General features: G+C 45.8%; 1 protein-coding gene across 2 annotated transcripts in view; it reads left to right on the forward strand.

Annotated features, from left to right (window-relative positions):
• NEDD9 (neural precursor cell expressed, developmentally down-regulated 9) overlaps positions 1-6,763 on the forward strand; it is a 22,142-nt gene extending 15,379 nt beyond the window's left edge. For both annotated transcript variants that reach the window (XM_009884186.1, XM_009884185.1), the window contains 5 exons: positions 1,382-1,483; positions 2,664-2,765; positions 3,213-4,436; positions 4,777-4,866; positions 6,254-6,763. In XM_009884186.1, coding sequence (XP_009882488.1) covers positions 1,382-1,483; positions 2,664-2,765; positions 3,213-4,436; positions 4,777-4,866; positions 6,254-6,763 — 2,028 coding nt within the window. The remainder of the gene's footprint in view (positions 1-1,381; positions 1,484-2,663; positions 2,766-3,212; positions 4,437-4,776; positions 4,867-6,253) is intronic.
• The last annotated feature ends 7,963 nt before the right edge of the window (positions 6,764-14,726 follow it).

Genomic DNA, 14,726 nt, shown 5'->3' on the forward strand with positions numbered 1-14,726 from the left:
AGCAGGAGTTCTGCCACGGGCAGCAAACTGACACAGAGCTCTGGAGACCGTCTTGCTTCCAGTTCCTGTCCTCTGATGCTAATTCAAGGAAAAGCGGCTGCAAAAACTGCTGCCTTCCCCCGCCTGCCAGGCGGGGATATTCCTCCCTCACCTAAGGCACATGCAGTCAGTGCAGTGGCTGGCACTACCAGGCGCCTTGAGCTACTCACACTGAATCAGACCCGTACTGTGTACTGCTATGGCAGTCACTTCAGGGGGAAAATCCAGTGATCGTTTCACGGTACAGGGCCAGAGATGACACGGCAATATTTGGGCGGCAAGTAAAAAGAAGAAAAGCCTGTGTCGTTAACATAGCAGAGAGGAGGTAGTGGGTTAGCATCAGGGACTTTCCCTGCAGACCCGTCAAGCAAAACTCACTGAAATCTAGCCAGGACGCTAGGATTCCTTACAGCAAAAACTGATAAAGGATCTTTACTGAGCATTTGGGCAGAAACTCTGTTGTATGTCTTGTGTACATTTGAAAAGACAGTTAGGTAGCTCTGATGCAAAATTCTCCCTAGCTGAGTACTAAGCCAGACCTTGTACGGTCCTATGTAATTTGCCATTTTATGCTTTTGGGTTACAGTATTTATATTTTTTTGTTAGACCTCAATAGCACCAGCAGAGGTTAAGATGTCAGCATTTCCACTATGAACCCAGCTCTTTCTTGGGGTTGGGTAACATTTCTTTTATACCACACTATACTGAAATTCTGCCATGCAGATGCTGTCCAAGACATAAGGCATTTATTTTTCACCAAATTTTATTTGAAGTCATTAGGGTAGTTAATGGTTTAGAAAATGTCAAAAAATGTAAATTCTAAGCTTTTCTTTTTTTGTTTTTCATTTTTCCGCAGAGGCTGTTCTTGCATTATGTACTTCAAGAATGGCTTAACATTTCCTATCTCTTAGCCACTAATATAGACAAACCACTCTCTCAGTGAGTGGAGACGCTCAACAGCTCAGTAGGATCAGTGTGTGTACAGCACAGATCTCAGTGAGCGGAGGGTGTAACCATCACCTTGGGTGGTCCATGCTAATAAGCAGTCAATAGAAAGGCAGGACCATGATTTCTTAGACCTGCTGGAGAATCTATGCTTGACAAAGAGAAGATACTGTAGCGCTAGCAAGCAGCCATGTCAGAACTGGTCTTGAAGGAAAAGATGATGAATTTGTAGCTACTAACAGCCATTTTGCAACTGTCAGAATTACATGTAGATTTGCGTTACTAACATTGCCACATAAAGCGTGAATGTATCAGATTGTTTGTACCCTGTGCAGTTAGAGAGAACATGCCAAGATCCTCAGAGACTTATGTTTCCTCTTTTTCTTTTATCCCACAGGTAATAACTCCAGTCAGGTCAGGACAAGGTTATGTTTATGAATTCCCTTCCAAATACCAGAAGGATACCTACGATATCCCCCCTGTTCGCCCTCTCCAAGGGGTAGGTACCAATAAAACTGCCAACAGCACTGACAAGGCACAAAAGGTGATGAATTTCTACCAGAAGTTTATGAGCAAAGCAAGTTCTCTCATTTCAGAGAGAAAATATGTTTTAATTAGATGCTGTGGCTTATTCACAGAGCGCAGAAGTATTTCAAAGTTGTATTTGATGTTGACTAAGATTTGGCAGCACACCAAACGCCAAAGTCCCATTTGTTTTTTGTGTTTTGATCAAAGAGTATATCTAAACAGAATAAGCTTGCTGCCTGGGAACAATTTTTTTCCCTTACTTTGTTGTTGCATAGTTGACAGTAATTCACTCAGTAAGGGTAAAATTACCGCCTAGATGAACAGCTACTATGCAGGGAGTTGTTTTCACCACGTATCTACTGCACCATGTCACTGAACTTGAAATATATCTTTGTTCTGGGGAACAGCCTTAGCATTCAATCCCCAAGACCACAGACATCTAGAATGGGTGCTTGCGGGACCTGTAATTCAACAACCCTGCATCTCTCCATGGCTCTTTGACAGAGCAGCTCCTTCAGGGAACAGCATTGAAGCCCAATAGTACATAACACAGATTGACACCAAGTGGCTGGAACCATTGGGAAGTCTGGGTTAAGAGACATTCAGACAGTGGCCCTAGACCACATGCAGAACCCACTGTAATGTAGGACATGCCACCAAGTGGCACACTTGAAACAATCTGACAGCCGAGTTCTCTGCTAGTAAGACAACTCACATTGCACCTAATAAAGCAGATAGGCGATGCTGACAGGGGCAGCCTTAGTTTCAGAGAGTTTAGCGTGTACTAGTACAAGCTTATTCCTCAACCCCTGTAATCTCTGTCAGTAAGGGTGTGATCAGTTCTGGTCACCCTGTTCACCCCAACAAGTATCTGTAATAGGCTGGCCTTGATTTAACTCTCCGGATGGAAGTCAGCCCACGACTTCATCTCTCCAGCCTGCTGTCTGCACAGTTGCCCAGAGGGGACCTAGCAAAGTGCATTTCCTCCTAACTCTCCAAAATACCAGCAGCTTTCCCATATGAAATAAAGTTGAAGAGCTCTGATTGTCTTCAGGCTGTTTGAGACGAAACATGGAAACCAAGAAATCTCACCTGAGATCAGAGCTTTCCTGAGGTGACTTGTTTCTGTAACCAATTTATTCTTGCTTTAGATATATGACATTCCCCCCACATCGGTTAAGGGGCCTGCGCTTCCAGTTCCTATGGGAGAAGCAAAAGCTTTAGGAGTCTATGACATACCACCTGCCAAAGGGGTAAGTATTACGCTATTTCCACAACATCCTGTATTTTCATGTCTGACCAAAGACACAATTAAACAAGAGTTCATGTACAATCCTGAAGGAAAAGGAGATGCAGTACTTTAAAGATTTCCTTAGGTTTTTAAACTGTTAAAACTGGTAAGGTGATGCTCTGCATCAAAACTATTAACGTTATGGAGTGTGAATTGATAATTAAGCCTACATTATCTTTGTGGCAGCAAGCTGCCTTTTTGGATTTTGCTGCTTGTGAGAATTTGCATCAAGATGAATGTTAAAAAGTGAGATATTAAAACTGACACTCGGTCAAACTCAGGCTAAGTAGCTGACTCTATGAAAGTCAATGGCAGATCTTCCATCCCAGCATTTCATAGACCATAAAGAAGATGTAAAATATTTTGCTATTCTAGCCAAAAGTTTCATGGTTTGCTTTCTGTGATTCAGGTCTATGCTACACCTCCATCTGCGTGTCGAGATGATACAGGCCTGAGGGAAAATTTGCAGGATTTTCCATTTCCAGCAGGCCACAGTGTAAGACCAGAAGGAGTATACGATATTCCTCCTTCCATCACCAAAGCAACTGGGAAAGAACTTCATAAATTTTCCCCTGAGAGCCTTTTATTGCCGGATGGAGTGCCACAGAAACAGAATGTTTATGACATCCCTATGAATCACCAAAAACATTTTCTTGGACAGCAAATTGCACCTCAAAAAGATGTTTATGATACCCCAAGGGGAATTGCATTCCCAGGACAGCAGACAGGACTCAGCGAAAATCTCATCCCAGAAGGAAGAGAAGGTGTATATGATGTGCCACCAGCGGTCCTCCAAGACACTAAAGGCTTACAGGATGTGACTGATGGGATAAATAGATTGTCCTTCTCCAGCACAGGAAGCACAAGGAGTAACATGTCCACATCTTCAACAACATCAAAAGACTCTTCTCTCTCAGCATCAACTGCACAGGACAAAAGACTAATCCTTGATCCAGACACTGCTATAGAAAGGCTTTATCGCCTCCAGCAGATGGTGGAGACAGCTGTCAATAACCTTATGGCCTTCATCACAACAGACTGGCGGTCTTATGGATACATGGAGAAACACATCAATGAAATTCACACTGCTGTGGATAAGGTAGAGCAGTCGCTGTTGGAGTACCTCCAGTTTGCGAAAGGAGCAGCAGCCAATGCTTCCTGCCTATCTGAGTTCAGCCTCCTTAACAAAATGAGGAGAGAGGTGCAAAGGCTGGAGGACTCTCACCAGATCCTTACCCAAACCAGTCACGACTTGAGCAGCTACAACTGGTCTTTGAATGTTCTAGCTGTCAACAGGCTGCAGAACAAGTGTGATGACCTGGATCGGTTTGTTATGGTAGCAAGGACGGTCCCAGATGATGCCAAGCAACTGACCACTACCATCAGCATCAATGCAGAAGTGCTCTTCAAACAGGCGTTGAGCAGCTCACGTTTCAAAAACATACCAGAGAATATCATGAACACTCCTGACTATGTATATGACAATCCTCATATGCAGCGTCATGGAGAAAAAGCACAGAACCACTGCAGTTCCCTTCCTCCGCTCCTGAGTAAAGGTCAGCACCCTCACAATACCACCAGTGAGAGCTCAGAAAAGAGCTGGATGGATGACTACGATTACGTTCACCTGCAGGTAGGTAAACTCAACACCTTGTTCTGCACAAGGCCAAGTAAGAGTTGTCTGTGGTTTTTGCAGAAGCTGTTTGCAGGAAAGTAGCAATCAGATTGTCACACTAATATATATTCAAGAGTAATTTCACTGGGGTGATTACTTTCTCTCAAATAGGACTGTTGCATACATAATAGCGATAGCCTTTTGTTCTGCCACACTATCTTTTCTTCTCTGTACTCTTAGTGGTGCACTACCAGTGAAAAAGCCGATAAAAAAAGCTGCCTGTTATTTGACCTATGAGTTGTCATTTAGCTCAGGAGCAGTTTTGATTTAACCCAGTGTCTTACGTTATGCAAAACAGGGGAAAGAAGAGTTTGAACGGCAACAGAAAGAGCTGCTGGAAAAAGAAAATATCATCAAACAGAGCAAAACGGAGCTGGAGCACCATCAGGTATGTTCACTCAGGTGCAATAATCACAATGAAATGCAGTGTTCTTGCACATAAGGAGTAATGATCAAGGAAAGCAGGAGGGGCCCTTCCCTTAGCAGCGTAGAACTGCGAGCATCATGGCTGTGAGGTGTGCATGACTGCCAGCACACACAGTTGGAAAGTCCCAGGTGCTAGATGATGAAGACAGCAAGTGTTAGGTCTTGGCTAAACAACAGCTCCAGGCTATTTTCTTTCCAAGTGGGATTTGTCCCAGTCAGGCTCCACCATTAACGGATTTATCAACACAAAGGACAAGGACACGCACTGTCACGCTCCAAATGGGAAATGGTGAACATCAAGGTTTTAGCACCTTCCTGGCCCTCTGCATCTGCGTCAGTGATTGCTCATGCCAAAGAAACCTTACATATTTACTGCAGAGTAGCTATTCTGAAGATCAGCATCTCTGCCCAGTTCGTTTCCTAGTTGCCACCTTTTAATTGAGTGGAAGCACAGCCACGGCTCTCGGTGTTTAGAAGGACATCTTTTGTGGCAGGAATAAGCCCAGGAAACAATTTCCAACTATCTCAATTAAAGAGACTAATTATTTTTTTTTAATACAGTGCACCATTGTGGTTGGCCCAGTGCATACATATAATAAAAAGTAGTCTCCGTCTCCAAAAGTTTACCACAGAGTAGAAACAGACTTTTGCAGTGTCTCACAATGGGTCAGTCACAAAGACAGCTTGAGAACTTGGCTTTCCTGATCCGTAATCCAGTGCCTTAGTCCCTGGATTACACTGAATGCCCTTGCCACCTGCACATCTCCTCAGTGAACGTCAATATCGTTAACTTAAATACTGTGCTTAACATCACTTTAAATGCTAAAAAAGTAGGTCTTATAAGACTGAGGGCTGTCACTTTGCCCTCATGTTAATTCTTCAATATGTTGTTGCTATATCATATAGCAGAAAATTGTACAAGCAATGCAGAGATGAGAGTTAAAGCTCTGTCATCTTGAAGTCCCACGGAGATGGCAACTTTTTAAAGATTGTGTAGGAGTCATTGCCACTTGGATCCATCTCTCGCTTGTGATTTCAGAATATTCCAAATGAGCAACAGCCTGTAAATTCAGGAGTGGTGGGTTGTTGTTTTTTTAATGCAAATAAAGTAGTTTAGATGTTTTTCCTCTTCTGAACTTTGTGTATTTGGATTTATGGTAGCCAAAGCACTTGGTTACCCCTCACTCTCCAAAATAAAAGATCTCAGAAAACATATATACTATTTTTTATTTAGCATAAGGTCAATCTAGGATACGCAGGGGTGTCCGGAGGCATAAGCTGAAATTGTAATAGGTAACAACGTCTTACGAGAATATTCTTTGAAGAGAGCCTTTTTATTTGCCTTTCAGATCAATCAGTTTCAACGTCTGGAGCAAGAGATCACAAAGCCCGTAGAGAATGACATCTCAAAATGGAAGCCACCTCAAGCCCTCCAGACTGCAAACGGCACTGCCACCTCCCGTGACAGCCAGCTGCTTTTATTCTACTCTGACCAATGTGAGACTCACTTCAACTTCCTCCTAAATGCCATTGACGCCTTTTTCAGTTGCGTCAATGCTTCTCAGCCGCCCCGAATCTTCGTGGCTCACAGCAAATTTGTCATTTTGAGCGCTCACAAACTTGTGTTCATTGGGGACATGCTCACGAGGCAAGTGATGACTCAGGACATACGCAACAAAGTGATGAACTCCAGCAACCAGTTGTGTGAACTGCTGAAGAGCGTTGTCCTGGCTACCAAGACGGCTGCCATGCATTACCCCAACACAGCAGCCCTACAGAAGATGGTGGACCGAGTAACGGAGCTGTCTCGTCACGCACAGTTTTTCAAACTCTCGCTGGTCCAAATGGCGTCCTTATGAAACCCAGTGGAACCCAATGGGTGAGCAGCAAAACAGAAAAGCAAATGAACTGGAGCTATTTTAATGTAAATGTTATCACTTTTTTATTATGAAATATTTTAAATACATTCTTATGCGTTAGAGAATCTAATGAAATCAGGGATTTGGGAATATATATGGTTCTGTATTATGGTTCTAATACACATTTAGATTTGTATACACTGCATATATGTATATGTTGCTACATTCCCTAAAACATCAATTAAGCACCTTAAAAATTATGCATCGGGTAAGCAGTGCGTATCTTTTGTATATACTGCCTGTTTCCTCAGTATGTTTGTTAACCGGATGCTGCGCTCCTCTTGTTTCATTCCATCTTGATTTTGGCATTTGGTTGTGAAACCTACTTGCAGCAATCCATGAAGCAAGTGTAATGGTTCTCATAGAACTCCATTCCCTTCTTAGAAATTACTTTCTATAGGTTAATTCCATGAAATTTAACTCTCCTATTGATGTTACTTTGTGATGTCCAGCATTCAGTCATTCTGACTAGCATATATGCACAACTGTAAAAAGCAACACATCAAGCAAGGCGTACAGCGTTTGGGAGAAATGCATTTTTATGAGAAACAGAACCTTCTAAGGAGGGAGGCAGAATTGCATATAGTTAGTATCTCATGGCATTCAAATTTTGCTATTTCTAATAACTATGCAACATGTATGAATTTACACTGCTGGGAATCCATCCATGTTCACCTTGTATGTCCTTGCACTGGCAATTAAATTTACTGGTCAGGCTTAAAAGCCTTATTGTTCATGGACTCAGTTATCCTGAGAGCATCCATCGGGCTCATCTTTGAAGTGGCAGATGAGCATTGTCTCAAAGTACCGGTCCCCTCCAGAGGGATTAACATACAAATTGTAATTTGTATGGAAAGAAAACAGCTTAATTTGAAATAACAGATCTTTAAACATCTGTATAGCACATACACAATTTCATCAAGAAATAGCACTTATTTTTCAGGAATGTATTCTTGGCAATTAATTGCATCCATTGCAATTCTGACTTCCACTCAACTATTGGGCTTTTTTCCAAATTCTGTTGCATAGGTTCTGATCCTTCTGCACTACACTGTTGTCAAAAAAGACCTCCTGTTTTAATGAGGCCATTCCATCGGTCAGCACACGAGTCCCACCCAGTAATTTTCAGTTCAGACCCTTAAAAATTGTTAGCAGAGTGGTAGACTCCTTTAGAAACTTCATGTGTGGTGGCTGCTCCAAAACACATATAAGCTTATTTGTCTTCATTGCCTTTTCTGAACCCCCTAAAAATAAGTCGCAGAACACCATTTGCCTGTGGTCCTCAGACTAAAAGCCATGCTTCAAAGTGAGCAATAGTTCAGGTAAATTCCAGGCGATTCTGGCATTTTTAAAGCAGAAACACTACTGTCCTTGCCTAAGTCAAGGTAGTCCCACATTGATGTGTTCTGACTGTTTGCATCAGCAAGCAGATTGCTGGTAAATACACAGTTGTGAGATGAATAGCGCCTAGAAAACAGGCACTTCTGCCTAATTTTCTGCTTTCCCAGTTTGTATCCGAACACGTGCCTTATTGAAATGGGATTTGTTGTCTTGCATAGCCAAACCACTTCAGCAGCGTATGCAACCTTGCAGCCTTAATGTGTTGTCTCAGAGTGAAGACCACTCTTGGCTACCATAATGTCGCTTCCAGAGTTTGCAGAAGGTTCCTGGAAGGGCAGCGGGAGCCAGCACAGCCTCAGCTGGCCCGGAATCGGCTCCAGGGCTTGGCTCTGGCGTAATATCCAGAAAGGGCAGTTACGCTATTGTAACCGAAAGCCACTTGCCAAAAAGCAATCCACGTGAACCTGTTTTGTACTAGTGTTGTTTGGGATTCTTTTGGATTTCCCTGTCCATTTTTTTCACTGTATGCTTTTAGAAAGTGAAAAGTTGTTTTTAAGCTTAGTGGTCATGTTGATAGTTTGTGCTTCCAAAAGGAGAACCTTTACTGCAAGCCTTTATTACAGTTTGTTATTGTGTAGAGAGTCATTTCAAAATGATTAAATGACTAGCTTTTTTATATAAGAAAAAGCAATGCTTGGTCTTATTTTTTCTTCTTTTTGGAGTCCTCTAAGCATATTAAAATGAAATATTGCTGCTCGCTCATACTGTCAAAGCCATTCTAAAATGAGGAGTTCGCTTCTCATCTTCTCACCGAAATGAAGTGAGAACTTGAGGGTATAAGAGGAAAGGACAGACAGTTTCTCTGCCTGTCCAGAAGCAGGAGGTGAAGCATTTACCCAACTCAGCTACACAAGGCGTCAGGTCCAAAATACAGCCATCAGGGTCTACAGCGCACCAGGCCATGCTCCCACCCCATTCCTGGTGTCTGTTCCTGCTGCGTCCCAAACCGCCTTCTCACAGCACAGACACTGGTCCTTGGGGTGAACGAGGCAGCTCCTCCCACCACAATCCCACAATAAGGTGGGGTGGCAGGACACAGATGTGACTGTCCACCCATTGTGGCCTCCTCCGCCTCCCCAGCCTTTACTGGTGAAGCCACGATCCACGCAGGAACTGGAAGAGCAGCTTTGGTCAGTGTAGCCATCCTTCCCCCACAACCCAACAGTAAGAGCACCCCTCTTCTACTACATGCCAAGTTGATCTTCATCTGGGCGTGGGTTCCATCTCAAACAACCACATGGCTTTAAGGATCACGGAGTCCTTCCCAAAATTTACTTTCCCATTTCACTGTTGCCGAGGCACTGCCCTACCTCCTGTCAAACAGCCTGTGTGTGCAAGGAGGAGGGGGAAAAAACCTGGGACTGGCTCTGTGCTTACACCAGTTCTCAGCTGCCAACGAAAGACATTCCCACTGGGGAGCGTAAGTGCAGTGAAAGCCTTGAGAGCAACATGCCTGGTCTCGCTCGGTGCGTCCTCGCAAGGGGACAACCAGTGATGCAGGGCTGACTCCCAAGGGTGCTCCATTTTGTTCCTCCGCTAAATTTGAAATGGTCAACGAACAACAAAGGAGGAACTGGATGACCAAAATGGTTCAGAAAAGAAACCAGAGCCTCTTTGCTCTCCTCCCTGGGCCACAGTCTCCCCACCCAGCTGCCAAGAAACTGCTGCCGTTTGGCAACAGTTTGATGTTGTTTTGCAACCACGTTTGATGGCCAGTGTGAAATGACTGCCTGATGTCCAGTGTGGAAAAGAAGTCTGCTTCACACTAGCGGCAAATGTGGAACACACTTGGCTCCTTACTCCAGACATCAAGTAAATACTAATTCGTACCAATTAGAAAAATGCTTCCTTTCACTTCCAGGATGACAAGCAAGGGAGAAAGAGGAGAGACAAAAGCCACCCTTGAAACGGGCAGGTTTTAGAGAAATTATCAATTCATACTGATGATATATGACACATGACATGCTTCATCACACCCCATACTGCGCAACCCCCTGCTGCTACCTCTGCCCTTTCTTGCAAGCCAGGGCTGCGCAGCTGCTACAGTGTCATTAGCTGCGCGCTGCTGCAACCTCGGCAAACCCGCTGTCGGCCCTTCCAGCAAAGGCAATGTGGGTGAAGGAAACCACGTTCGCACACCGTCACCTGAAGCTAGATTACACCCCAGCATCTTCACACCCCCCCATAACTTCTAGACCCTGGAGGTTTTGGCACTCCATGACATGTACATCTGGGCTACGTTTCAGAAATGTCCCTCCCACATCCACTGCTAGCGCTCTTCAGAGTATTGCTGCAACGGTAACACCTTCCCTCTGCCCAGGAGCCGAACGTCTGTAGCTCTTCTGCTCCCAATCCAGCTTTTGCCTGTTGAACCCCACTCCCAGGCTGCCTGCTCCACCTTAACATGCCTCAGTCTCAATCAAAAGGCTTCAGAAATTCATAGGGTTTACCCCAAAGGTAGTTCTTAACCCTCCCACGCCCCTTTCTCCTCTCCCAGTGTTCGCAGCATTAGTCCACGTTTAGACAGGAACATTTCCAGGGCAAAGACGGGGGGTTGCCAGTCTCAGAGGCTGACACGGAGCGTTCCTCCCAACTCTGAAACACAACTATGCATTTCATCTTAACCTGTTATGCTGGCAGTTTCAAAAGCAACGCTCTTAAAGCACTCTTAAATCAAGGGACCCCCTTTTCTGCTAGAAGATTTTCCCATCTCAGAGATGGACTGTCCAGATAATATGGACCTTTCGTTTGGTGGTTTGGGTTTGGTTTTTTTTTTGCTATTTGCACCCAAATTCCACTTAAGACAGCAGCTTTCTCTGCCTGAGGAGCCCTGGATATAGCTGCGTGTCTTTTCAACATCAGAGTTAATCTACAGTCATACCTAGTGCTGCAAAGTCCTCCCACAAGTTCTTCCAACTCGAAGAGAACATTGAAACCAGGCTTAAGAGTACCCGGATCAAGGGAACGGCAGCAGGAGAAACATCTAATCCAGCCTTATCATAAACCTGCTGACTTCAGAGGGAGCAGGAGTGACGGGAAGCTTAACCTCTGGGAAGGTAGTGTGGGGGCCAGCACAGACTCTTAGAAATTCGTAACACCTCCAATGAACTGCCCAGCAGCAATTTCACTTTGATTAGATTAGAGCTAAATTTCAAGTGCAGCCCACATCATTAGCAAGGCCTGATCATGCCAGACACACTGCCGGCCACTGGAGTCACGAGTACATCGTTCTCCGTTCAAAAACCAAACATTGGTTTGGTGCTCATGAGTTATGGAGGGCATGAAATAGCTGGTCAGCAGCCAAACGTCAGAGCAGATGGCTTCCCAGGGCATTGCTTTGTGCCTCTGGGGAGCTGCTGGGTTCAGAGCAGGGTGCTCTTCATCCCACCACCTTCCCGGTCAGCGGCTAGGACCACTTTGGGATGGCCTCCCACAGCAAAGCAGTGGCAAAGAGCTTCAGGTCAAAATGCCAGGGCTCTTCATCCCACCACCTTCCCGGTCAGCGGCTAGGACCACTTTGGGATGGCCTCCCACAGCAAAGCAGTGGCAAAGAGTTTCAGGTCAAAATGCCAGGGCATGGCTGGGCATGCATGCTGCTGCAGAGCCCTTTTCTTCTCTTCAGCCTCGCAGGGCAGCAGAAAATCAGGAGTTGGCAGGAGTTGGCAAGAAGCAAGGAGACAAAAGCTCCTCATGCCTCCTGACAGGCCCATGTCTCTACAGTGAGATGGTCTTGGCTCGCAGTTGCTGTGGATTTCTGAGCATGAGAAGCTGAAATGCTCTGAGGGAGAGGCAATGCTGAGCAGGATGCAACCGTCCCACCTCTCCTGGGCTTTAATTTGCAATAGTAACCTCCTCACAGGAGTTTACGCTTCAATTCTGTCTTTTCAGCAGACAGTACCGGGCCGGGCTCAACCCAGAACGGAGCTGCGCTTTGCTTTCTTTTTCCTGCATTTCTCTGCGTTTTACCTTCTGGCCCTGCCCCCCTACAAGCAAACTCCATCAAGTCAATGTTCCTCACAGGAGTCCGCCTCGTTGCTATTGACCTCTCCATCCGCATGAGCCCTCCAAATCCCTGCCGAGGGCAAAGCCCAGCGCCTGGGAAACCTGCGCCCAAGGAGCACTGCTGCAGCTGCGGTGGGCTCAGCATACGTCCCACCTCCCCGAGAGGGGTTTCTTTCTCTCTACTGAATGCGAAAAGACTGTACCACTTTTTCTGTACCAGCAGCAACTCGATACATCAGGCCGAGTACAGCAAAAACGGAATGGGGGAGCACAAAGCATCGGGTCTACAGGAGATATATAAAGCTCATCTCATCTGGAACGTGCTGCCTCAGCTTTGAGGCACCAGCAGCAGCCGCCACCTCTGCGCGCAGCGGGCTGCCACAAGGTTACACATACCATAAGCCCAAACAAAACAAAACAAAACAAAAAAATCACGATTCCCTGGCTCCACGCACACTCACACCCACGGGGTATCAGCTTCTGTCAGCCAAGGGAGGGACGTAAAAATCTTGCTTCTGGGTTGCGGGGGGGTTGTCCCCTGAGATCAGGGGGATTATTATTTTTTTTTTTCCCCTCCTCCCCTGTAATTCCCCTTAGTTGCAGGAATAATGATCAGTTCTCTTTCCTTGATGCAAAGCTGCAGGAAACCAAATCCAAGAGGCCCTTCCTCGCTTCCTATTTCGCTGCTTTATCTCGCTCAACGCTGCAGCCAGGGCCACCCAAACCATCGCCAACCAGGAAGGCGCAATAACAACGTCCCAGAAGCATCTGCTATTTACATGAAGGCAGACTTAAGCGTGGTTGAATGAAGGGTACAGTGAAGGGCAAGCAGAAAAATCTAAAAGAAGATAGCAGAGAGGAAGGGAAAAAAAGAAGGGGGGGAGGGGGGGGACCCTGCTCTTGCTTTTAGATTGTCTTGCAGAAAGGAATCAAAGTTTATCTTAAAATTTTTTGTGCAGGTAGAAGGCTCTGGGGCATTTCCCAGTACAGTGGTTCAAGTCTGTCTTTATTCCCAGTTAAGTTCAAAGAGAAAAAACCACAAGGGTGAGTGGCCATGAACATGAAAATGGAAAAACAGGACTTTTACTGTTTTTTTTTTCACCCTGTGCTTTGTTTTTATGAAGGATGGTAGGAGCAGCCCACCCAAAAGCCTTTTATCTCACAAGCTGATTTGAGCTGGAAACAGGTACCTGTAATTAGCTTGCATTCCAGAAGGCGAAGTTAACTTACTTGGCTTTTCTTCACGCCGCATTTCAAAGAGAAATTAATTTTTGACAAATGAGAATGAGCACGTGCATTCTGCAGTGCTTGACCTGCAGTTATTTTCAGGCCTCGCTGCTCAAGACGCGGCTTTCGGTTGTCCACTCGCAGATTTACTGAAGGAATGAGCACAGCCATGCTGGCATCTTACGCCACTTTCATAGGAATTGCTACAACGACCAAAAGGACGTTCCTAGAGCAGGGCTGCCCCGCACACGGCACCTCATTCCCTTGTGTACCTCAACAGGAGGTGGATGCGGGATCCACCATTTCCATCCTGCAGCAGCAGGAGGTGCTTCAGCACACAGAGAAGCTAAGGTGGCAACCCCCACGGCCCATGAATGCGGGTGGTACACAGAACCACCAGCTCCAGCCGAGGACTAAAGCTGCTGAAGGCACAGAGATACACAAATAAGAAAGCTTCTTTCTCGCTTCCCTCCTTTCTTCTCCATGGGGATGGCGACGCCCAGAAGTGCCCCAACTTGGATTAGCCCATCTCTGCTCCCAGTGCAAGACACCCCAGATGTTATTCATCTCTCTTACCAAAAAACATTTGCATGTGAGATATCATCAGAGTCCCCTTTAAACCGAATAGAGACCAAGCCATACGATTAAATCTACTTTAGGATGTGACAAACCCTCTGCAGGCTCCAATGATTAGGTCTCCTTTGCTGTTCAAGGGCAGCTGAGACAAGTAGCTCAGCTGAAAATGGAAATATTATTGGCTCCTAAATTTTGAGGACGATGAATCCTACCCACAGACCCTACACCTGCCTCCTGAAACTTGGTGTGGCCACATACACAGTTCAAGTCACAACCTGAACACTAAAACCCCTTAGAAACTCATGGACTCCCCCCGGCCCATCAAGCCAGAAGATGGTATTGGTACCATCAAAGCATTGGTCCCGAGGGCTGAGCGAGTCAGAGCAGTCCTGGAGCCTGAGCCTGCCAATGCCACAACCCACAGCTGGGCAGAATCCCCCCAGTCCTGCCACCTCCCCCTGCGCTCAGACAGCCTCCAGGCTTTGGGATCAGACCTGACTCTAAAGTCCCGTTGACCAAAACGTGCTCTGTGCCAGATGGGGGGGGAAAAAGCCGGGCACGCAGGTAGCTCACATCTCTGTGCCTCCCCCTCTGCCAGCAGTTTTCTTGCCAGTTGCGGGCTTGTAGCAGCGCAGAGTCCAAGCAGCTACAGAGGGTTTGCTTAGGAGCTCCCAGCTCCCAGCCTGAAGGCATTCCT

This window comes from Charadrius vociferus, unplaced genomic scaffold (genome assembly GCF_000708025.1).
Source record: "Charadrius vociferus isolate BGI_N301 unplaced genomic scaffold, ASM70802v2 scaffold444, whole genome shotgun sequence".
Taxonomy (NCBI): Eukaryota; Metazoa; Chordata; class Aves; order Charadriiformes; family Charadriidae; genus Charadrius; species Charadrius vociferus.